The sequence below is a fragment of the Cebidichthys violaceus genome, unplaced genomic scaffold (assembly GCF_023349555.1).
Source record: "Cebidichthys violaceus isolate CVI_PGR_0920_01 unplaced genomic scaffold, fCebVio1.0.p SCAF_58, whole genome shotgun sequence".
NCBI lineage: Eukaryota > Metazoa > Chordata > Actinopteri > Perciformes > Stichaeidae > Cebidichthys > Cebidichthys violaceus.
This window is the reverse complement of record NW_027176794.1, coordinates 807,039-832,330: the sequence shown is the minus strand read 5'-3', so window position 1 is coordinate 832,330 and position 25,292 is coordinate 807,039. Positions and strand designations below refer to the sequence as shown.

The 25,292-nt window shown below is 43.0% G+C and overlaps 1 protein-coding gene across 7 annotated transcripts in view; it reads left to right on the top strand.

Annotated features, from left to right (window-relative positions):
• Nucleotides 1-25,292, top strand: part of atp8a2 (ATPase phospholipid transporting 8A2) — a 46,375-nt gene that overhangs the window by 7,248 nt on the left and 13,835 nt on the right. For 3 of the 7 annotated variants that reach the window (XM_068732268.1, XM_068732269.1, XM_068732271.1), the window contains exons 2-24: nt 478-622; nt 3,513-3,612; nt 4,217-4,315; nt 4,419-4,464; nt 4,706-4,746; nt 6,114-6,187; nt 6,612-6,681; nt 6,990-7,117; nt 10,237-10,348; nt 10,599-10,767; nt 10,924-11,051; nt 11,141-11,218; nt 11,339-11,427; nt 11,676-11,720; nt 11,935-12,007; nt 12,104-12,292; nt 12,375-12,424; nt 12,520-12,589; nt 12,676-12,760; nt 12,983-13,122; nt 14,025-14,163; nt 14,705-14,769; nt 22,287-22,459. In XM_068732268.1, the coding sequence (XP_068588369.1) occupies nt 478-622; nt 3,513-3,612; nt 4,217-4,315; nt 4,419-4,464; nt 4,706-4,746; nt 6,114-6,187; nt 6,612-6,681; nt 6,990-7,117; nt 10,237-10,348; nt 10,599-10,767; nt 10,924-11,051; nt 11,141-11,218; nt 11,339-11,427; nt 11,676-11,720; nt 11,935-12,007; nt 12,104-12,292; nt 12,375-12,424; nt 12,520-12,589; nt 12,676-12,760; nt 12,983-13,122; nt 14,025-14,163; nt 14,705-14,769; nt 22,287-22,459 (2,308 nt within the window). Of the gene's footprint in view, nt 1-444; nt 623-3,512; nt 3,613-4,216; nt 4,316-4,418; nt 4,465-4,705; nt 4,747-6,113; nt 6,188-6,611; nt 6,682-6,989; nt 7,118-10,236; nt 10,349-10,598; nt 10,768-10,923; nt 11,052-11,140; nt 11,219-11,338; nt 11,428-11,675; nt 11,721-11,934; nt 12,008-12,103; nt 12,293-12,374; nt 12,425-12,519; nt 12,590-12,675; nt 12,761-12,982; nt 13,123-14,024; nt 14,164-14,704; nt 14,770-22,286; nt 22,460-25,292 lie in introns of all 7 variants that reach the window. The other 4 variants (XM_068732267.1, XM_068732272.1, XM_068732273.1 and 1 more) reach the window with 2 other exon arrangements.

Sequence of the window (25,292 nt, the reverse complement as noted above, 5' to 3'; positions counted from 1 at the left end):
TTGAGGGGGGGCAATTTGTGCCTTTTTGCTTAATGACAACCACGATGTGCACCGGGTGTCCTGTGTGTGTTGCATGTGGACAAGTTGACATGCTGATAAAACAGACAAACTCTGCGTGTGTTTGTTCGCCATTGTGCATCCCTCAGCACATCCATTATACGCGGGGGGTCCCGTGGGCGTCGCGAAACGAGCGCGTGTGCATTGACGATACCTGCATAATAATACTGAAAGACAGGGGGGGGGGGGTTATAACGGGAAACGTCATTCAATCGACCACGCCGTGCTTCAGCATACATCAGCATACAGTAGCCTCTAGTACTAATAGGTCGCCTTCGCTTTTGAACCGTAAACCACGTCTCCCGTCTATGTCTCTGTCTCTCGCTCTCTCTCTCTCTCTCGCTCTCTCGCTCTCTCTCTCTGTCTCACTGCCTCGCACTCACTCAGCCTCGCCTCTCTCTCATCAATCCAACGGTGCAGGACCTGCTTGCTCGTCCGGCGGTTACCGCAAGGCAGATGATGAGATGTCCGGGACCACTTCCCAGGCGGATCCCGTAGACGCCACCGCGCGGACGGTGCTGCTCAACCGGCCACAGATCACCAAGTTCTGCGACAACCACGTCAGGTAGGTGTCACTGGGCTTCTGCCGACTTGCACGTTTCGCTGTGATGCATGTTGTGTAGCTTGAGTGTACTCTGACAACTAGTGGCTGACATATTTAGTATAGAGAGTAGGCTGGATCATAACTGATTTTATTTGTTTCCCAAAAGTTTGAATCGGAGCTTAATAAACCACGGCAAAGTATAGATATCACCAGACTTATGAAACCTCTGGTTACTCACCTGATACTCTGTGTTTATTCAGACAGTGATTAGCTCATCTTGACTACTTTATTACAAGTTGTTTGCCTGACTGGGGTCAGAGGACATGGTCAGCTGTGGGGTTCTGTGTCTTGCTAAAGGGCACTCATTGTAGATGTTTACTTTAGAGGGGCTTTAAACCCATTCTTTCAGGTTGAAGGACAACCTGTTACGGCCTGTTTGTATGTTTTTTTTCCCAGCATGCCATGTGCGACAAATAGACTTTGGACCAAGTAGGATTTGCTTCTTTTTTTTTTTAAATCTCTCCCCTAAACAATCATCTTTCTTTTAGCTTGGCCTAAAATCACAGCAACCAAAACGTTTAGTTTTACAATTACTACAATTTTGCAGGTGAAACTCTATTGATAAGACTCTTAATACTTTTAATAACTCACCTATTAAGTTGCAACTCTGCAGCTGAGGCACCTGAATCCCATTGGAAAGTGCTTTGCTTAACAACTTACCATTATGTTACTTAATCGATATTTCCTCAGGAGTAATGAATATTTAAGGATGCCAATGAAAGTGTTTACATACATTTCGAAAAGCGCCTTAGTTTTGTCTGATTTCTCAGACCCTGGAGGTGTCATTTCTTTTAGTCATGACTTTCTGTGCTTTGAAGTGGACTACAGATCTATGATCGTATGATGTATTGATGCTTGTATGTAGTGATATGTCAAAGGTGGGCTCTCTTTTATAAGCATCATCCCAGCTGTCCTCTGCGTATTTTATGGGTACAGCTGTGGTCGTAAATACAAATTCGCAGTCAGGCAAACTGTATTAGAGTTTGATTTAGACAGACAACAATGTCATTTGTACCATGTCATTACCTTGTTATTAATTCTATTTGTATGTACTAACTGCACCTGGCGCCATGCGTAGCATTGGGCTCATGTTCTGTGAGTTGAAGCTGTCGTTAGTCGGCTGACATTCAGTGGTCTGCCATTACTGTCAGGAGATTTAATTTCACTTTTGAAAGAGCCTTTTTCAGCTCCACGAATAAGATTAACACAAGTGCTCCCTGGCTCATCTGATTGGATCACATGCGGTGTCCTGCCCATTGCTGCATGCTGATTGGAGAATAAAGAGCACTCTGATGTCTCTGTGTTCCTGTAACTCTTTAGTTTATGTTTGAAAGGTTCAATAGGCCTTATTGATTTTTCTTAGATTGAAGCCTTTTATCTGGACACTCAACTCACCTTCTCTCTGTTCCCGAGGTCTTCTACATCCATATTTCATTGTATGCAATTGTGTTTATACAAACTAAGCATTACTGCTGCTCATCAAAGTAACCTGCTCTATTATTCTAAGGAAAATACATAAATGCTAATGTAAAGTAGACCATGTTTAACTGAATCACACATTAGAACTGACAAATATTTTACAAACACTTGTATTTTAAACCTGCCTGTGCTTAGAGGGATGACTTCTCTTTGAGCTCAGCCAAGTGTTGCCCTATAACATATGAAGAACACTGACCTTTTCTTTTTTTATAAATAAAAAGCATGACAAAGCCACACAGCTGCAGAAGACCACCACCCCTGCAGCTAACAGCTGTTAACACCACCAGCATGAAAAACTATGAATCTGCCTTTTTTTTTTGCCTAGTTTAATAGGTGTGTGTGTGTGTGTGTGTGTGTGTGTGTGTGTGTGTGTGTGTGTGTGTGTGTGTGTGTGGAGTTCGATGTAACTTGTCTATGATTAGATTAAGGCAGCTTTATCTGCTGGATCATAGGTGTAGTATCACTAACTGTGGTTTCAGAGCATCAGGGTCAGGACACTGAGTGTGTGTGTGTGTGTGTGTGTGTGTGTGTGTGTGTGTGTGTGTGTGTGTGTGTGTGTGTGTGTGTGTGTGTGTGCGCGTGCGCGCGCGCGTGCGCGCTTGCGACAGACTAACAGCTGTTGCGTCTGTGCTTTGTGTGTAACGTTCCTGCTCTTTGTAGTTTTGCGTCTGTGTGAGTGAGGCAGATGGAAAAAGCGGTCACGGGTTCATCTCCTAGGAGACTGTGAACTGTGATGGAGGGGTGCATGCACTTGATACACACACACACACACACACACACACACACACACACACACACACACACACACACACACACACACACACAAACACACACTCTATCCATTAAACAAGGACCATCGCAGAAGCTCCAACTTTTCACTCAGGCCACACAGGGGAAAAAAACTAAGGCCTTGACTTGAAGGTTGACTTTTTTATTTTTAACTTCTCTAAAAGCTCTTACGGAAGCTCCTGGCTATAACCAGGCTAATCGATACAGTTGATCAATGCAGTTGACTGACAGACAAGTTGAGGTCGCCATGGTTTCTTGCACCTATTTTATGGAGTGCTGGGTCTTTATTTAGATTGCTGGATTTAAAGTATTGCTCTATTTAAAGGTGTGATGTGTGTGCACCCGCTAATGGCTCTGTTTGCCCTCTCTGAGCACAATTTAGGGTTTTTTAAATAGATTTTCAAGTGCTGCAACACTAAAACACAAATAGAGTCAGTTATTCAACCTTTTAAGGTAAAAAAAATCATTAGCAGACAATTTATGCATGAATTCCTTTTTTTGCTAATGCGATATCTGGCTCTCTGCCTCCATCTGCCTGAATGTAAATGTGTTAAATCTCCTTCGTCCTTGTCTTCTTCTGCAGTACGACCAAGTATGGGATTCTCACCTTCCTGCCCCGGTTCTTGTATGAGCAGATCAGGCGGGCCGCCAACGCCTTCTTCCTGTTCATCGCACTCATGCAGGTAAACTCCACGCACGACACGGTAGCAACTGTGACCTGCGCTGTTGGCTTTGTGTGTGCTGTTTGGTTCTGAGGCCCACACAGGCTTTAGAAGACAAATCCTGAGGAGTTTGTGCTAAAACATCCCAGGGTTTCCCACAGGCCCAGCTATTTTTGACATACTGAGTTATGGATGATTGAGAGTTGTTTTCTAGATGGCAGAGTGAAGATTTGGTACATTTCCACAGAAAGCCAGAAGGAGCAGAATAAAAGATAAATAAGTATAACGATTACTTCTCAAATGGGTCATATCACTAGCTTGTGTGAGAGAATGACTATATCAATACATATTGATTAGATATTACACATGTACTCATTTGATAAATTAAACATTACATGTTGTCTCACAACATGAGACCGTTTCTAAACTGAAAGAATAAATTAGATCATAGAAGACGATCACTTCTCCCGCTCTGTCGTCATGCTCACATGGCTCTGCCCACCCATCAAAGACACACTATACAGTACACTCACTGTATCCCACTGTACACTGCATTATGGGGGCTTTGAGCTACTCACTACGAGCAATGACTTCTGATATCTGCCTCTCTTGACTCTCTGACCAGCAAATCCCTGATGTATCACCGACCGGTCGCTACACCACACTGGTCCCACTCATCTTCATCCTCACGGTGGCCGGTATCAAAGAGATCATAGAGGACTATGTGAGTACCTCTTGGTAGAAGTTGCTACTTTTTTTAAATTACAGGAGAGAAGAAAATTATATTCCTGTCCTAAAAGCTAACACTTCTTTATCCGTCTTGACAGAAAAGACACAAAGCAGACAACACCGTGAACAAGAAGAAGACAACAGGTATCGTCTGCGTGTGTCTGTGCTCGTTAATATGCATCGACTGTCTGTGCGCTTTTCCACGAGTGTGCCGCCTGCGTCTATTTGTGTGGGTTTTGTTTTCCTTTCATGGCTGAGTGAATGGCTGTTGTCTGTCTGTCACTCACTATAGTGCAGGCCCCAGACAAAAAGTTTAGTCCCCATGAATACTGTATGAGTGTCGCTCTATAGGTTGACTGATGGCCGTGTTGTCCTTGTCTCTCAGTGCTGCGGAGCGGAGCCTGGCAGACGATCATATGGAAACAGGTACCGGGATCATCGCAGTCTTCCATCTTTGTTGCTCTCACTCATCACTCCTGCGCTTTAGCCTTCCTCTCTCTGCCTCTTCAGTTCAGTTTGAACATACTTCATTGGCATGAATGACATAAAATAATACTGTACGAAGCGTGAAGACGTGCCAGCTTTAAAGGTACATTTATTTTCAAAATAGAAAAAAAAAAAAAAATAGGAAATGGAACTAAATCAGTTAAAGCAAAAGCATTCAAATAACGTAGGCATGAAATGATGAAAACGATGGTCTAGTTTTGTCAAATCAGGGATTAAGATTTGAAATTTCTTTGCATATTTTATTATTAAATGGTGTAGTCTCAGAGCTACATTTCTGTCTCAGTCTCACCTGTATATGTTCTCCTCTTTTGGTTTCCCTGCAGGATTTCTTGTGTTCCACTTCTCATGGCTACTCTGTAGTCACTCAGTCTGTTTGTTGAGGATCTGTCTGTGCTGTGAATCCCTGACAGTAAATACACAATATTCCACATAAGCAGGTCTTGTTAGTTTAATAACTAGGTTTTCTGCACTTCATCAGGACCAGTTAGTCTCATGTCATTTTCACATAAAGCTTTTTTCTTTTTCTCTGCCAAGTTAGTTACCTGAGCAAAATGAACTCTTGGTTTTTCACTGTACAACACATGTTAACTGTATTAACTATTGACTGGAAATGTGTTCTTCTTCTTGAATGTACTCATTAGCTGAGTCCAGCTGTGTACAGCCGTGCTCCAGCGGGTCATATCAAATCAAACTTGAGTCGTTGTTTTGTGGTGTAGAGAAGGAATGCAGCCCTCCTTGTTATTCAAGGTCAGAAAATGTGAAGGAATTTGTTCCAGCTGCCCCGCTGATTCAATAATGTCTACATTAAACAAAGGTGGTTACAAGTAGTTTCCCAGAACGCTCCCTTTTATTGAGGGAAGAACTCGGTTATAAGTGCTGCAGGAATATTTCCCAGTTTTTGAAAATTGATTTTTTTTTACAAAAACTGCAGTTTTGTCAGGCTAATATTGGATGGCTTGTTTCTCTCTTCTCCTTTTATTTGTCTCTACATTCTTGCAGTCTTTGAGTCTTACTTAGTCTGGTCTGCCTCTGTTGCAGCCTAATCCCAAAAGTTAAAGCTCTGCACTGCTGTGCTCACTGTCTCTTCATCTCAAGTCTTCCCTCTCTTTCTATTTGCCGCCTCTCGATTGGTCACTTGTTAACCGGCCTCTTGTTTCCTCTGTTTGTCTCCCTCCTTTATGCCCTCCCATTACCCCTCACCCTCTTCTGCTGTAACACCCCTCTTTCTCTTTCTCCCCACCTTTTTTCTCTCTCCCGCTGTTGCACTGCTGCGTCCCGGCCACCAGGTGGCAGTAGGCGACATAGTGAAGGTGACCAATGGCCAGCACCTTCCAGCTGACATGGTCATTGTGTCCTCCAGGTCAGACCTCAGTGTGTATGAGTGTGCGTGTTTGTGTGTGAGCACACATATGCCTTTGTGTATATTTATCTGTTAATAGCTTTGTTCTAATTCTTTGTGCATTAAACTAATTTACACTACTTTTTTCGGCAATTTATGATGCATTTCATGATTAATCGTTAATTCCAATCTGATATTGCGTGAACTTAAAGAACTGTTTTAAAATTGATCAACTGTCATAAACCCAAAGTGTTTATATTGGAAACATTTTATGAAATCATATAAAGGAAGCAAATATTCATATTTGAGAAGCAGATCTTTAACAGTAATAAGCAATTACATAATTGATTATTTGAAATTCAAAACGGTCATTGACTGATTTCCTGTCGATTGATGGATTTTAATTTCAAGCACTACAATTTTTGTTGACGCCTCTTCTCTACAGCGAGCCGCAGGCCATGTGTTACACTGAGACCTCCAACCTGGATGGAGAAACCAACCTGAAGATCAGACAGGTGAGACACAGCAGCTCATCGGTTTGGGAGATTTCTCAGTGAATAGATTCTGCTCTTGGTCAGTTAGGAATTTCTCCCCCAATTTAGGTTTTAGTAGAAAGTATGTGTTTTGTAAAATAATCAGAATGCAAATTAATAAAAGATGTTGAAAAATGTTGCCATTGGCTTTCGGGACTTGATGAAGTTCTCCTGTTTTCTATTAGTGTTTTTTTTATTAGTGTCTATTAGAGCTGTTTTATCTCATGAACTTTGCTTTTCAGTTATGCACTTTGTGATAATCCTGACTTGACATATTTAATTTTCTCCAGGGTCTTTCGCTCACAGCTGCTTTTCAGACTCTGGAGGATTTGATTGCTCTGTCTGGTCGTTTGGAGTGCGAAGAACCCAACAGACACCTGTATGACTTCACTGGCACTCTGCGGCTGGAGAACCAGAAGTGAGACACAAACACACACACACAGTTATTGATGGAAAAAAACAAGTGTATTGTCAGTGTTAAATGTTCATTTTTGTAAATTAGTATTCAAATTGTATCTTTTGTATACAGTGACGTGCGGTGAGGTTCGTGGCTGGTGAGGCACTGACTCTTTCAGAGTCCGATTTATAAATATATGAACCCAAGAAACTCAATTGGCAGCTTGCACATTGAGTACTGGTTGATTTTCATATTTCATGCCAGCATTATTTACACACACATAGGAACGGTACATATTCATCCTTCTGGACAAAAATCTTCGTGACTTTGTTGTAAAAGTCCTCCTTGTTTTCTTTTAGTTTTGAGAGTCTCTTCGTCTCAATGGAGATTATTGCCAGGGATGAAAGTCGTCCTTGGTCAGTCCGATTCCGACTGTATGTTTTGAGTCTTTTCAAAGCAGAGAATGACCTTTCCACGGACAGAGTTGCAGCCGGTATAGTGAGCACCAGCTGGAGTAACTTTGTCGCCTCAGGAACAGCCTGCATCAGATCCTTCTGGGCCAAAAAGCTGAGAAGCTGTCCAGGGGATTTACATTCATCCCGCACTGTCTGTGAGCTATACAGTCCGATGAGATCAGCCTTTAGTCTATCGAAGTCAAAGAACCTGGCATATTCTGACAGGCTCTCCAGTTTGGCGTCATCAAAATGTTTTGCCATTTCATCAAATTTTGTACAATCGACCAAACCAAGGAAAGCTAGCTCACCAAAACGATCAAACCTAGCTTTCAGTTGAACACTGACATTGTCCAGAATGTTCTCAAACATTTGTTTCCTCTCATCTCTGTCCGACTCTGGACTTTGGACATCATCTGTCGTTCCGAGTGTGGCGCATTTCTGCTCAAATCGCTCATAGAAACTGTTGAACTCCTGTCTCTGGTGTTCCACAAATCCAATTGTGTCCCAGATTCGTGCACAACAGAGTTCAATGTCCATGACTTTGTTTTGCAGCACTGTAAAGAGTGCATCGGTTTCACTGAAGATGTCCGCATACGCCATAATGAAAAAGCATGTCGATGCTTTTGACAGCCACTGCTCAAACCCAGCGGCCATCATCAGGGTGTCATTATCCCAACTATCTGGATTTTCTCTCATAATATGGAATACAGCACGCAGATCAGATTGGTACATGCTTATTATCTGCAGCAGTCTTGAATTTGAGCTCCATGCTCCTCTTGGTAAACGTCGCCTCACAACATCATCAAATAAGTCGGTGCGCTTCGTGCACTTACTGAAAAATGACGCTAGTCCCTCAACTGTTTTAAAAAAAGCTCTACACTCAGGCATGCATTTTGCTGACTGCGAGAGCACCAGGTTCAATTTGTGTGCGTAACAGTGAGTAAACATGGCCTCAGGCACCTTCTCTTTAATCCTGGCCTGCACCCCATTAAGCTCTGATGACGTCACAGCTGCTCCGTCATAAGTCTGCGCCACCAGCTTTTCGACACACGTGTATTTCTCCAACACTCCCAAGACATACTCGGCTATAGCAGGGGCTCGTCTGTCTTCACTCATATCATCAAATCCCAAGAAGGCCTCCCTCACTTCACCTTTAGCCACATAACGCAAAATGGCAGAGATCTGGGCTTTGTTTGTGACATCCGTTGTCTCGTCTACTTCTACAGCAACAAATGGGGCTGCCTTAATCTCCTTTTTGATATCATCTCTAATCACCTCACCGACTGCTTCAATTAAATCGTTCTGTATTCTGCTTGATAAGCCAGAAAACTCAGTGGCTGTCTCCAAATGTCTCGCCAATCTTTCATCGTTCTCAGCAAAAGCATGCAACAGTTCTACATAGTTGCCACGATTAGAAGAGCTTGAACTATCGTCGTTACCACAAAAAGTCAGTTGCTGTTTGGCTAGGAAGCAGGTTGCATTAATGAGGTCTTTTATAATCTCTTGGTTTTCCTTTACCTTAGCATTGTGGACGCTAATATTTAGTCTCCGCTGTTCGTCCAAAGCCAAATCTATGCTCGAAGTCCCAAAAGTTTTTAAAGCAATTTGGCTTTGAATGTGAGCAGTTGATCTTTCATGTTTGCTGAGGCTCCTTGGTAGATTTTTCAAGTCACCAAATCCTGAATTAGTCCAGACAGTGTCACATTTTGAGAACAAAAGACAGGGAAAGCAGTAAAGGCGGTTTCTTGTAGCACAGCCACACAGCCAGTCTTTTCGGCTGTACCAGTCCAATTGGAAAGAGCGAGTTATCTTCGGTCCCGTCGTTTGAACCAAACCTTTCAGCTCCGGCTTTGGTCTCCCATTATTTATCACTTCACGTTTCGATTGAAAGTCCAGTTTTGAGAAAAGTTTAAGCTTGAGTATAGACTCCTCCATTTTGCGGTGAAAGCGAAACATACGAAGAAGACGAAGAAGATAAGCGTAGAAGAAGAGAAGCGTAGAAGAAGAGCAAGCGTAAACCCGACCCGTGGGCTCTCGCGCGCCCCCTTCTTTGAGGCATAGGTACTGTTGGCCTCGCCTCTGTGCTTTTTCACTGCGGCTTAATGTCAGATCAGCAAGACTAAATATGTTCTACACAGACGTGAAATACATTACCTATTCTATGTAAAGAAAGGATGTGTAATAAAAGAGTCTAAACTATTACAGTGGTAACATATTCAGCGATTTTGATTACAAAAATGCTTGAAATGATTGGAATCATACAGAAATTACATTTATAGCACAGATCAGTGGAGAAATATTAATATGTATTTTATTTTATCATTATTTGTTTTTTACTTTTCATGATCCTCCCCTGTCATCCTGACCGCACGTCCCTGTTTGTATAAAATAAGACAACAGGATAAATAGATATCCATTTAAAGATTTCCATCCGGGACAAAAGACATCACATTTAAAAGACAAGTCATAGTAAAAACATTTGCATTATTTGTGAATTCAAATTTACCAAGGGTTTTATAAATTATAAATTTGAAGCAAAAAAGTAAAGCTTGCGAAGTGACTCGACAAAAGAAAACACCCATCCTGTTGACAGCAATTTCCTTCTGAATGCATCAAACTAAAATGCAGGTTGAACCGAAATTGTTATTAATCTCTCATGTTTTGTTTGTTCCTTGCTCCTCTCAGTCCAGCTCCTCTGGGTCCAGACCAGGTGTTGCTGCGCGGCGCCCAGCTCAGAAACACGCAGTGGGTTGTGGGAATTGTTGTCTACACTGGCCATGACTCCAAACTGATGCAGGTAAACAGCATCTTGTCTGAATACAATAGATTGTGTATCATGCTTGAAAAATCCTGGCTTCAAAACAAAATGTATTTGATATTTTTAATAGTTATCTTCCCTCTTAGCAGGAATAATTTAGAGCTTTAGCTGCTGCAAGTGGACTTCTTCCCAGTGACACTATTGCAACTCAATGAAACTGTGCCATCGTCCAGCATGGTCTTGATGTGAGTGTCTCTGTGTTGTATTCATCGACCCATTCACCTGCCAGAACTCCACCAAGGCACCGCTGAAGCGCTCTAATGTGGAGCGGGTGACCAACATGCAGATCTTGGTCTTGTTTGGCATCCTGCTGGTCATGGCCCTGATCAGCTCTGTGGGCGCCGCCATCTGGAACGACAAACACACTGAAGATTCCTGCTGGTACCTGTCCAGGGCTGGTGAGAATACACACACACACACACATACACACACACACACACACACACACACACTGCATTTCACAACCAGTAACTTAAGTCTCCTAACGGTAATGAGTCGGCATTAACACACATTCTAAGGGTCCATGAATAAGTGATGATTGTGCGTTTGTGTAGGTGACATCTCCACTAACTTTGCATATAACCTGCTGACGTTCATCATCCTGTACAACAACCTGATCCCCATCAGCCTGCTGGTCACTCTGGAGGTGGTCAAGTTCACACAGGCCCTCTTCATCAACTGGGTACGGCCCGTGTGTGTGTTGTAACGCATGTTGTCCAATTAACTTTTTACTATTTCTGATCCCTTTTGCTGTGTTTTTTTCCCCTTCAGGACATGGAGATGTACTACGCAGAGACAGACACGCCGGCCATGGCTCGAACGTCCAATCTTAATGAGGAGCTGGGTCAGGTCAGTTCCTCCCCCTCCTCTTAATCAGTGGCTTCAGGATGGGAAGTAGGCCCAGGGTTACCATGATATACACACTCAATCAATACACTTGCTTTACATTACCTATTTCCTCTTCTCCAGGTGAAGTATCTCTTTTCAGACAAGACCGGAACCCTAACCTGTAACATCATGACCTTCAAGAAGTGTACTATTGCGGGAATTACATATGGGTCAGTCATCTCTCTTCTTCTTTTTTTTTTGTAGATTAATTCTTTCCTCTTAGCTCTGCCTGTCAAAGGAGCCACCTTCTAAAATATAACGAACTAAACACACTTTAGTAGTAACCTTTTAATCGCTAAGTATGAAAGTAATTCATGTCGTAGACTTCCTTGTAATACTGTTCTGTTATTATTCCAACTGACTGAACAAATGAACTAACCAACTCATCAACTGACTGGTTCCTCATTGATCACTGCAGCCACTTCCCTGATCTCGAGTGTGATCGTTCAATGGATGACTTCAGGTCAGTGACCGTCTCATCCGTCTTTCCCCTCTCTGATATGCTTTTCTCCATTTTAGGCTGTGCACATTTTAAGAAATGAATGTACCGTGTATGCTTTGATCAGAATAGTAGACAAAAAGTTGACAACAACTCACTTATTTTATATGAATGCCATTTTTTTCTACACAATATTAGATGAACTCCTGCCATAAATCTGTATTTCTTGTCTTCACAGCAATCTGCCGTCCAGCAGCAACAACTCTACAGAGTTTGACGATCCAACTCTTGTCCAAAACATCGAGACCCATGTAGGTGTCTCTGAAGCGTTTCTCACTTTTCTTTATCCGAAGCAAACCTATTCAGCCCAAAAATGACATCCACTCTGTTTGTATGTATGTGTTCAGCCTACGTCACCTCAGATCTGTGAGTTCCTGACAATGATGGCAGTGTGCCACACGGTGGTCCCAGAGCGAGAGGACAACCAGATCATCTACCAGGCCTCTTCTCCAGATGAGGGAGCGCTGGTCAAAGGGGCCAAAGGGCTCGGTTTTGTCTTCACTGCAAGAACCCCGCATTCAGTCATACTTGAAGCTGTAAGTGTGTATCTGTGTGTTTTACTGCAGGAATTGCTGCTTTAAGCAAAGTTAGGAGCTTACATTTTGTTCTTTGTTTCAGAGAGGGAAAGAGATGAGCTATGAGATACTAAATGTGCTGGAGTTTAACAGGTAATACTCCCATAAATGTTCTTCTCAGGCAGTAAATAACTGTGTAATATAAAAGTAGTGTGTTTTTGAAACTGAGCCCACTGTTTCCTTCACAGTAACCGCAAACGCATGTCTGTGGTGGTCAGAACCCCCAACGGGAAGCTACGGCTGTACTGCAAAGGAGCTGTATGTTTATCTCATTATGACTATAATTCAGCTCTGCTAATGTCCTTTTAACATGTTTCAATAATGCTTATTTTGTTGTTTTGCAGGATAATGTAATCTTTGAGCGTCTGACTGAGGCGTCCCAGTACAAAGAATTAACCGTTGCTCATCTGGAACAGTTTGCTACTGAAGGTAAGAAAGAAAGAAGGCGGAGGGAAGGGAAGCCATAGTTGAGTTTCTCTCTGTTTAAAAGATGCTTGTTTGTTTTACTGGTGTCAAGACATGACATTGCTTGGTCCCACCTCAGAGCCATCTTTCCTAAGTTTCCTCCAAACACTCGCTCCCAGTTAGAAACATAATCTATTCCCCGTGATCACACTGACTGATCGTCTTATCCTCCTCCCATCCGTCCAGGACTGAGGACTCTGTGTTTTGCCTATGTGGACCTGGAGGAAGACGCCTACCAGGAGTGGCTAAAGGAATACAATCGTGTCAGCACTGTGCTCAAAGACCGCGCTCAGAAACTCGAGGAGTGTTATGAACTACTGGAAAAGGTAAGCACACCAATATAATCACTACAGAAAATGAGATGGTGTCCAACCTTATGTGAGATGTCTAGAAATCAAAGCAGAGACCTGAAAATTCTTTGTGTCATTATATTCTTCCTGATTCATGCGCCTACAAACACACACTGCATGTTCGCCAGCAGGTGGCAGAGTGGCTCCATTGATTCCCACACTGCAATAAAGTAAATTGCATACACAATTCTTTTAGCAGAATGTAAAGACAGATACTGCTCCTTCCTAAAGGGATGGGCGTTGTGGACGTCTTGTATTGGTCAGAAAGATATCACTGATTGGGAAATAAGTGAACAAAATAAAGATTTCAGATGAGAAGCAAGAGAGTTGAACTAATATGTGGGCAAAGCAAGGATTTAGAGTAGAGAGTCAAGGTGGGAAGTAAGTGAAGAGGAAAAAAAGAGGAAGCAGTTGAAGGAGTAGGGGAGCTCAGACTGGGAGACCACAAGGGTAATTACCTTCACCAGTGTGCCAAAAGCCCCATAAACTGGAGTCAACAACACAGTAGTGTTAACTTGTGTGTCCGTGCGAGTGTTTCTGTGTGCGTCTGAGTGCGTCTAATGAGGGTACACATACATTTAAATGCTGAACAAATTAAAGCAAGGGAGGGGGTAATGGGTTACTTTTTGGCACGAAGACACAGAGTTGGTATATAGAGGTTTAAAATGAGCTGCTGTACCAACTGAGCTGAACCTGCTGGCATCGTTCATCCTCTAACTAGATATGGATGATGTTCTCTGGAGAGAAAGAGCCCTCACATACAGTCTGGGGATGTTGCCTACATCATTTATTTTAACCTACTTTCCTCTCTCGCCATATTTTGTTCTCACTGTCTGTCTGAATCATATTTCTGTGACATTCTTCTGTTCCGCCAACAGAACTTACTTCTGTTGGGCGCCACGGCCATAGAGGACCGTCTGCAGGCCGGCGTGCCAGAGACCATCGCCACTCTGATGAGGGCCGACATCAAGATCTGGGTCCTCACCGGAGACAAGCAGGAGACTGCCATCAACATAGGTGAGAGAGGGAAGCCTTTAAACTAAAGTCACAGGAGGGACAGTTCTGCCCCAAGCAGCTGTGAGAGGGCTTTCAGTGGAGTACGTGCCAGTGATGCAGGCGAATCCAGCGATGGTGTGGAAGTCCCCTTGTCTCTGCAGCTGGAGCTTATTGAATAACGGTTTGATGAATGGTAGGCATTATGTGTGCCATGAAATGCCAGACAATTCTTAAATCTCTAAGGGAAATGTGCCAGGGGTGCGCAGGGTAGAAGGGACTTAAAGTTGCACAGGAAGTCTGTGGGAGATGTCCACAAAAACACACAAATTGTGAGTTTTGCTGTGTTTTAATTGGTGCATGATGTAATTGAACTATGCGTAACAGACTACAATAGAGATACGATGATGGCCAGAGGCGGATGGAGGAGAATGGAGTCAGATAGCTGTGTGAGAGAATGGAGCAGGATTTTGCAAATCAAGTTTCTCACTTGTGTTTTGGGTTTGAGTACATCTAATCTCTCCCCCCATCCCCCATTCTCTACCTTCCACTATCTGTCTCTCAGGTTACTCCTGTCGTCTGGTGACACACGGCATGTCCCTCATCATTGTCAACGAGGACTCTCTGGATGTGAGTAGACCCTCCTCTTCCTCCTGCCGACCTCGTTGATTCACGTCTGTGTACACTATGTACAGTCTTGGGACTGTGTGTGTGTGTGTGTGTGTGTGTGTGTGTGTGTGTGTGTGTGTGTGTGTAAAGGAGGGAGGGGGTTAAGTGGTGGGGTCTTAAGCAGGTTACTGTGGGAACTAGGGTGTGGTCCACAGCCAGATTGGTGGGTGGGGCTCTTTGTGTGCACTCACAGGTGCAGGTAATTAAAGTCTCTGGTGTCCCCTTTGGAGAAAGGGATGAAAAGAGACGAGTCGTGAACTATCACTTCTTTCCCTCTCTCTTTATTCCCCTCTACTTCTGTCTCACATTCGCATACAGTACCTGGCTTTTTTTAATGTTCATGCGGTATTCTCACACTTATATGTGTCTCTTTATCTGACCTATTTCTAGCTAAAAGCCAGACTGTACATGTGTTATGTGCACATGTTCCTGTGGCTATTTAGAGTGAGATCTGAGATCTCTAAATTAGATTTCTACCCTCGTTATGTGTTCTTTGCGTTCAGGTTTCATGTGTGTCTGCTTAACCTAAGTGGCTTGATTACTGTCATGTGTCTTTGTGCCTGTCTCTCTTTCACTCACTTTCTGACTCCCACCTGTGTGCTTACACACACACACACACACACACACACACACACACACACACACACACACACACACTCCCGGTGTGATCATTTTTATAGAGTTTGTTTATATGTGAGACGGGGGGAGATTATGCCTCCATAAAGTTTAAGCGCCGGAACTGTGTGTGCGCTTGTGTGTATTTGTAAATGTGTGTTTGTGTGTGAGGGCCTGTTGGCCCAAAGAGGGATTTTATTGGTGTAGAGCATGATCAACACAGCATTAGAGACCTATATGTGGTTACCTTTGCATCCAATAGGAATCCTGTATAGAAGATTTTAATGTTGGTCATCATTTAAAATGTAATTGCACAACTTCACACCTATAATCCTTTTCCTTCCTGTGTTATGCCAACTTCTAGTAAAAGAAATAGTCGTGATGTTACATAAACATGCATCAAAGTGGTGTCCGGCTGGTCAAAAGCCAGACAGCGTGCACGGCTGCTTAAGACGCTGAGTAAGCTGAGCTGGACGGGGTGAACATTTAATGTCAGGGTAATTCAGGTACTTCACCCTGAGAATTGCGCATGCGATTAGTACAAGAGGGTGAAAGCTAATAGAGTTAGCACTGTAAGTGGATCATTCTTAACACGGTTTGGAATATTTTGTTGCTGCTCTGTCTTCTGTGTTTTATCACCCGGGTTCCCAGGGTCGTAAAATTCCTGGAAAAGTCATGAAATTCCTGGAAAAGTTACGACATTATAAAAACAGATTTCTAGGCCTGGAAATTGTTCGGAATACACATCGTTTTGGCTAAAAAAAAAAAAAAATGCTTTGGAACCCTGTATCACATACTAGTGTTCCAGTAAACAGTTCAAAGTCTGATTGCTGTCGGGTCAACAGAGTCTGGGTTGGAGGATAAACATTTGGTTCTAATAGGTGATCACATTAAACAAGTTGTTTCTTTCAATTTCTTGCCCCGCCATTATTGCCTATACATATTTGAAATTCTTTGGGAACTTCTTCTCCAGAGATTGCATATAGACTTAGGTAGATCCAATAGCATGTTAGACTAGAGGTTTTTGTTACATGACATAAAGTCTGAGCATTTTTTTGCGCCAATGCTGTAGAAAAGAGAACTTTCTAAACCCTTTCATTAGAAATACTTTTAAGCCCAAAAAAATAATTCTTCTACAGCTGAATGACTTGTAATGAGGCAGGATGTTCTGTAGCAATGAAGGATTTAGGCTTTTGCTGAGAGAAGTGCTGCTGTCTAAAGATTAGACTTCTAGTATCAACAAAAAAGACTGGTGGGAATGATGAGTGAAGTGGCTGACCTGATAATAAAAAATAACATTCCTATATAAGCTGTTTCTCTGATAGTGAAGTGACTGACTTGACTTAACTCTTATATGACTAGAACTGTTCCTATCATGAAGCTCAGGCTTATCACTCGAGGGGTTCTTTTGTAAAATAGTTGTACAGACACATTTCTATACGGCGCAGAGAGACAGCTGCTCGACATGAAACATAAACCATGGGTCATGAGTGGAATTTTTCATGCGACAAGTTCATGATCCACAGTATGCTTCACAGCCTGGTGCATTTTGTAGCACACTTTCAAGTGGATGCAACACAGCAAACATGAGACGGAATAAACCACATGACGGAACTGCTGCAACAAAACTCAATTACATTCACATCCCCCTTAGACACAAAATGCACTAATGGCGTCACAGGAGATATGGATGGAAGAGAAGGAACATTCTCTCACGTATGAATGTGGCATACTTGTGTTTGCGCGTGGTGTCACAGTCATGCCTGTCAATCAGGACAACTTCAGAGAGCTCTGGCTGTGACCGGTGTTTGGTGCGGATAAAAGCAACGCTGTCTTCAGTGCAGCACTTAAGATAGCTTGCTTCTTTGGGCTTGTCGGCCTCTTTTTTGTAATTGTGACCCGCACGTGAGGGAAAACAGAAGCTGCTTATCAAATTCTCACCTCGAGGTTGACCTCCTCACCCCATTTGAAAGAATTTGTCCCAACGTTTCACTCTCTATCGCACCCTTTTATCAGTGTGAAGGCTGATCTGTGCGGTGGATCTTGCATTTGCCAGTCTGAACAGCAAATCCCCCCCCTCTCCCCACGCTCCATGTCTCCTTCACACTACTAGCCTCCACATCTGTCAGCACCCTCTCTACTCATCGGAAGCGATTACACAGAGAAAAATGAGTGTTTGTGTGTGTTAGAGGGAGAGTCGGAAGAAGAGCATGAACAAGCAGCAAAATATGCGTGTTTATCTTCGTGGAAGCGCAGGAGTGTGTTTGTGAAATAAAGCAGGGGAGTGTTTATTGTACTTCATGTATTAGATGGACAATCTGGATAAGAGAAAGGAGGGAGGGGGGGCGAATGGTACCGAGCCATCTGAGGGCGGTGAGTGAGCTGTAATGCAATCTCCTTTTGGTGCTCCTCCCCGTCAAAACAAACCCTGTGAGCGATGCCTCCTGGGTAAACGGTTTGTGACCACTGAAGCTGTGACGAGCGCCATCTGTCACCTTCAGATCACATGCTGCCACACACACAGACTGACACAAATCTTCGCCTTGTCTCTTTCTGTTGAGTCAACACTGATGGACACACATAAGAATGTAAAGTCTGTAAATCTGTAGCGTAGCCTCTCGCTTTACTCAAGACGTAGCAGCACAAAACCCCCTGATCAGCTTGATAGTTCTGAATATACATTACGTCTAACTTTCCCACAATCCCCCTCTCCCCATCAAGCTGCCCGCAGTACAAGTCTAAAACAAACAACATCTCTCTTCTGCTCATTAATCATCTTTATGCACACACACACACACACTCACACTCACATTTAGCGCCTTAACTTACATGCTCTATTGTTCATTTTTCAATTTGTAATAGCTTTTTTTTAATTTTTTTAATTTTTTTTACATCTGGCCTCCCACTGAGTCCACATGTGTGTCTGTGTCTATTTTTTTGGGGGGGGTCAGCTGTGTGTGTGTGTGTGTGTGTGTGTGTGTGTGTGTGTGTGTGTGTGTGTGTGTGTGTGTGTGTGCGTGCGGCTCAGGCAGCAGAGGATGTGGGTGTTTGCACAGATGCACAGTCAGATAATTAAACGGTATATTAAATCTCAGTGGTGGTGACAGAATCTGCACTTCAGATATGAGCATGTCTTTCTCCGCCTTCTTTTCACTCCACAGCTCTCTCTCTCTCTCTCTTTCTCTCTCTCTCTCGTTCTCTTTCTCTCTCTCTCTGTCTCTCTCTCTCTCCTCCCCCCTCCCTTTTCCCTGAGTCTAGTTCACACTCCTTGTCCTTCATCATTCTCCTTTTCTTTGTACTTTCTCCTATTTATCTTGCTTAGTGCTTTTTCTGTATATTTTATACTCCGCCTCTGTACATTCATCATGATAGAACTAGCGATTGAGCTCCCTTTGAATGGAGAGGGTGGCCTGGAACAGATCAACATTTGGCTTTCCCCTTGCGCACTGCGTGCATTTATTTATATCTTATATATGTGTGTGTGTGTGTGTGTGTGTGTGTGTGTGTGTGTGTGTGTGTGTGTGTGTGTGCTTGAGCGTTTCATGGTAAAGCATGCAATGAGAGAAGGTGACCTGTGATATCTCAAACCGCCTCCATGCCCTTCCCATTTTGTGGTCCAAATATAAACCTGATAAAATTCCATGCAGAAGGGCCTGTGAACATTTTTCACAAAGTGTGTGTGTGTGTGTGTGTGTGTGTGTGTGTGTGTGTGTGTGTGTTTACGGCCTCTTCGAGCTCAGCTGCGTATGAAAAACAAACATTTAGTTTGGAAAATAAAACTGCTTGCTAATGAAATCTGTCGTATTGCAATTGGTGCAATCAAAGAATTTCTCCTCTGAGGTCTCCAGCGGGTAGTTTAGCGTGAGAATGAGGAAAGTTACATAATAATGGATGATTCTTTGGTCTCATGTTTGTTCTCTTTGAGAAAATGTTAGAAGATCATCGTGGACCTTTTTGTGAGCCGGTTTCTTTTCACGTTAAGACGCAGTTCTTTCTCATCAGGATACAGTTAGGTCTGGACTTGCTGTACTTTGGTAAATGCCCGCCTGTTATCTTTTAAAGCTAACTAGCGTTTGTACCTTAGTTACCTTTTTAATCCTCTATAGCTCCCTGCAGACTTAGCCTGGTTATTATTCCGGGTTATCTTCGCCGCCGCTAAAGCTTCGACTAGACTTGCTGTGACAAGCCACCGTGTTGTATTAGCACCTCACTGCTAGGCCGGTGAACCGTCTCATTCACTTGAGGATTACACCGTGTGTGTGATCCTCTCTTTTAGTGCCTTTTAAGATGTGAAAATGATGTGGGTTTATGCTAATTTCAACAAGCAACTAAGCCACTATTATTATCATTTTCCTCTAAATACGAGATGCACAGAATCAAGCCCCATGCAGATTATGGGCAAGACTTAAAGCATCAACACCCACCGCCCCAGATATATGTGTTTCTATACACTTGCGTGCTGTTTACTTTGTATTATGCTGCCGAGGCATCCATTCCTCTGTGATGAGGTGAGGACAAGCAGCGAAAAAGGAGGTTTTTGTCAGATTCTCATCTCTCACACATGCATGACATGTACACATACACGCAACCCCTGAGCAATTACAGACAACACTCGTACATGCATACACGTGTTTTGTTCCTCTGTAAAAACACACGCGCACACACACACACACACACACACACACACACACACACACACACACACATGGACACTTTGAGCTTCAGGACTCTGACAACCTGTAATCTCCGTTAATCCTTTCATTATGTTTTTGTTTTCCTTTCCCCCTGTTTGGGGAAAAAGGTGAATGCAAACAGGAATTCCGGCACACAAAGAAAAACACACAGCCTCAGGCTGAGAAAACAAGAGCAGGGAATTTTTTGGGGGGGAAAGAGGAGGGACACTTGTGTGCATGTGTGTATCGCTTTTTGGCAAGGAGAAGAGAGACCGCATTGTTCTTATGATTGTGTTGCATACATATATGAGAGTGTGTGTGTGTGTGTGTGTGTGTGTGTGTATGTGTGTTGTCTCGTCTCTTGCTCATGCTGACCGGTAGACAGAGGGGTCATCTCTCCGCGGGTCACTGGACTCTCAGGTCTGACGGCCGCCAGTAGCCCGCTGTGAGAGAATGTGTTCATTCTTAACGCCGCCAAACTTTTCAAATGTTCGTGCACTATTGTGTCTAGAGTTTGGTATTTGGGATCTGATTGCCATGTGTTTCCACAAACAGTTCCTGTCATGGGGCGCTTCATTCTGCGTCATTTGTTGTTTATTGTTTATATAAGCTGAATTCCACATGTTCAACTAACGAAAGTGGATAGACGGTTTAGTGAGCTGATGCTACAGTGTTGGACAGCGCTTGATGGATAAAACATTTGCTTAGTGTCAGAATGATTTTAATAGGTCTTCACCTGAACTCACCTGGTGATCTCCTTCATGTAAAGAGCTCTTAGAGCTGGAACTGTTGAGTCCTGTTAGCCTTATTTATTCACTGATCTTGCACTCTTAGAAATAAAGGAGGATCTTTTAACATCCATGCTTTCAACAATCCTTGAAGAACTCTTTCTTCCAAAAAGGGTTCTTAATAGAACCCTTTGTGTTACAAAGAATCCTTGAAAAAGCTTTATTCAAAAAAGGGTTCTTCAGAAGCAAATGGTTGTGGGTAGAACCTCAGCCCTTTAGAAAGAATCCCTTTGAAACCCTTATTTCTAAGAGTAGGTTTTAATGGTTTAATTCATAATTGAAAGTTAAAGTTGTTCCTTTTTATTTATAACTCTTGTTGAATTATCAAAAGAACTTCTGTACAGATCGACCACACAAGGCAAATATGATACACGTGGAACCATTTTAATGCTCTGAAATTACGACTTCCATGGGATCCCAATGTTACAGTCAGTGGAAATAGTAGAACTCAGGTGTGTGCGTGTGTGTGTGTGTGTGTGTGTGTGTGGGCCTGACTGGTGGCTTGTAGCGTGCCTGCCCCTCCACATGGAATTCATTACAACTCCATGGGATGTTTATTTTCTCTATTAATCCCTGTTCCTCTATTATCAAGAGCTCCATCCAAATTGCCCCCAAACTACTGCCCTGCAGGCAAGCTGGCATTTACACACACACACACACATACACACACTCACTTACTCTTTGCTATTAGATATGAATGATGCATTTTCCTTTTACTTTAGTGTGTCTCTTGCATATTTTCTCCCATGGTTTTGATGCCATGAATCCAACCGGCCCCCAGGACCTTGCAGCATCAGCGTGTTCATCATGATGTCTTCAACAACTGTGAACTTTATATTGGCATTCTTAATTGTTTAGTGTACACACAAGCAAATTCTTTCCCCTGATGAAAGCTGCCCACAAAACCAGGAGCACATGGCTTCCATTTACTGCCAGTGGTTTTGACCTTTCAACAAATTGTCTGTGTGTTTTGATTTAAAATTTAAAAAGCCACAATATGTCCCCAAAAACATAAAATCTGAAAATGTGCTCACTTGAAGAGTCATTTTCAGGGTTAGAGTTAGTTGTGTTTGGTTAGGGAGAAGATTCAGGTTTGAGATTGTTGACAATTAGTGGTGAGGTTCAGGGTTAGAGGTTAGGGTTTCACTTCCCTTTTAGCACTGGTGTGTGTGTGTGTGTGTGTGTGTGTGTGTGTGTGTGTGTGTGTGTGTGTGTGTGTGTGTGTGTGTGTTGCAAACTTGATCCAACTGTAGAAGAGATGTTGGAGATAACGGCTCGTCAGTGAAAGCATGTTGATGATGTGTGAAACTGTCTAACTGGTCTCTGAAGCTTAGTTTTGGGGGGAATTGGAGATCTTCCTTTAAAGATTAAGGCTTAAACTCTCCTCGTTGTGTTTTTGCAGGCTACCCGTGCCACTCTGACAGCTCACTGTTCATCGCTGGGCGACTCTCTGAGGAAGGAAAACGAGCTGGCGCTGATCATTGATGGTCAGACGCTGAAATACGCGCTGTCCTTCGAGCTCCGCCAGGCCTTCCTTGACCTGGCGTTGTCCTGCAAGGCTGTCATCTGCTGCCGGTAGGGAAGACGCATTCATCACACACACACACACACACACACACACACACACACACACACACAGCATTTAAATCAAACAATTTGTCTAATTAAAACGGAGCATGAAAAGTACATGTCCAGTGTGGACAAAGCTTCCGTCTTGTGACCAAAACAAAATTAGACTAATAAGTCTGGACAAAGTCTGGAAGTCTTTTATTTTGAAAAAAACATGTCAAGATACACGGCATCGTTGTGGGAAAACCCTGATGCACAAAGAAAAACGGAGAGGTTGTCCACACACTCACATTTTCACGTTCCCGAAAGTATTTTTTTATGCAACATTTCAACTTTACAGATCTTCTTTAGGCAAACTTTTGCTCATGCACCCAAATGGATATGAATATCCACCTTTTTTTGCTTAAAACAAAAGACAAAGACACTGTTCTATTGTTACCAGGTTTTGTATTGTTACCAATATGTTTTAGACATCATCTACGAAATGAATCCTGATGACTAAAGCTTGATTGAGTGAGAGTGGGAGAGTCATTGTGGTTCAAATCCTCAAAATGCTCCTTTTCAATTCTATAAGGCAATAAGCAACCGCAGGGAGCTCTAAAGAAAAGAATGAACACAAACATTTCAGAAACATATCCGTTGAATCTCACCATATACTCTGCTATGTGCCTGATAGAGAGAGAGACTGTGTGCATGTGCAGGTCTATATACCTTGAAGGCTGTCGGTTGCACACGGTCAGCGAATGAGCGATAATGATAACAGCCCGTCCCTCTGCACAGCAGGAGTAATGTCATATACTATGCTGCATGGAAATGTCACAGCCATGACTCATTTACTGGTGGCACCCCCAGGAACGGGCACCAACACACACACACACACACACACACACACACACACACACACACACACACATCGCCATAATGTACTTCCATTCATACAAAGTGCACTCTGTTCATAGAATGTTTACTGCTTGTTTCCCTTTTTTGGTCATGTTCGCCTCAGCACCAGCTGTGATGTTTAACAAAAGAGTTTCCACTCGTCTTTTATGTGTGTGTGTGTGTGTGTGTGTGTGTGTGTGTGTGTGTGTGTGTTTATGTGTGTTTATGTGTGTGTGCCGCCGGGTGGGGGAAGTAATTGACTCTCCCTTGCATATCCAGGCCATATCCGGACTCGGGTCTCACAGGCCTTGCAAACAGCCTCCAGCTTCCTTTCCTCTATCCTTCACTTCATCCCTCTCTCTATGTGTACATCTATCCCTCCTCCCCTGTGTGTCTCTCTCGCTGCCCTGTTTAGGGTTAGGTATCTATAGTTTTAGAACGTGTGCAAAAGATCAAAAGTCAGGTATTTTAAAGTGTAGAGGAGCGTAGTGACGTTAAGATAAAAAAAAAAAGTTTTTATTCTTAAGTACAGCTGCTTGTGTTTACACAATATTTAACATTTGAGAAATGTTTTTTTGTCGTAGAAAAAAACTGTTTATGTTCATAAAAGTAAGAAATCAGGATAAAATATTGACTCTAGTGGATATTTGTATTTTGTACTCTAGGTCCATGCTTCCCAACCATTTTGTTGCTCAGATTCTTTCATCTGAATAATTATTAGAACAAATATGTACAGCAAAAAAAACAAAGATAACAAAAAAGTTTCATCTCACGATGTCTTGGGAGGTCCCGACCCGCATATTGGGAACCACTGATGTAGGTGATTCCTATTGTGAGTATGGCAAAAAATACTTTTAATAAGGTGCTTGTAACATAACGAGCTGTAGCTTTGACTTTTAAGACTTTCAAGTATCTCACCAACTGTACGTGTGCGATGTTGCACAGTTAGGGAATGCGTGCGTGTGTTTCCACTCGTACGCATGGCTTCCTGACTTCACTGTGCGTTTGTTTATAGGAGGACTTAGGGGCTGCTTATTTTCTGCTCAGTTCCACCGTGAAGAGCTCTGGGAGCTTTTCATCTCTCCAATGCCACTTTATACAATCCCAGACACTGTTAGCAGTGTTCAGAGGCAAGGTGGAGTGAGACGTAGAGGGAGATACCGAGAGATTTGTGGTTAGAGGCCAAGAGACTCACACAAAGAGCAGAAGTTGATCCCATCCTTCTGCATCGACTACAGAGGCCAAGACACTCCGAGGGTTTCCCCTGTGGCGTGTGTGTGTGTGTGTGTGTGTGTGTGTGTGTGTGTGTGGGGCAGGAGGTGTGTTTGTGTGTGTGTGGGGCAGGAGGTGTGTTTGTGTGTGTGTTTGTGCATGTGTGTACATTTGTGTGTTTTTGCACACGCCCGTGTATGAATACTAAGCAGACCACCCAGCTCTGTGATTTCACTTTGACCGGGACATGATCCTTCTCACATATTCATAGAAGATAGACCGTCTTTGGGACCCGTGGCCTCCAGATAGGTGTGTGTGTGTGTGTGTGTGTGTGTGTGTGTGTGTGTGTGTGTGTGTGTGTGTGTGTGTGTGTGTGTGTGTGTGTGTGTGTGTAAAGGGTCATACATCTGCTCATAATTTCATTTAGTCTTCTTTATCAAAGCATCATGCTGCATTGTGATTGCATGTGATGGCTCATGCAGCTGCACATAATTTAATTTTGTAATATCATTATCTGAGCACTGACGAACATGGTGGGGATTTGAAGACCTTAGAGTTAGAGCTGTACTGGAGACACACACACACACACACACACACACACACACAGTGAATTTATATGTGACTCCGCCTCTTTCTAGTAACAGTTTGAAGTATTGTCCACACAGAAGCCCAGTGTTGAAACTCAAATTACTATCACCTAATACATCACTGAGGCTCAGGTAATTACTATCATCAGAGAAATTTAATG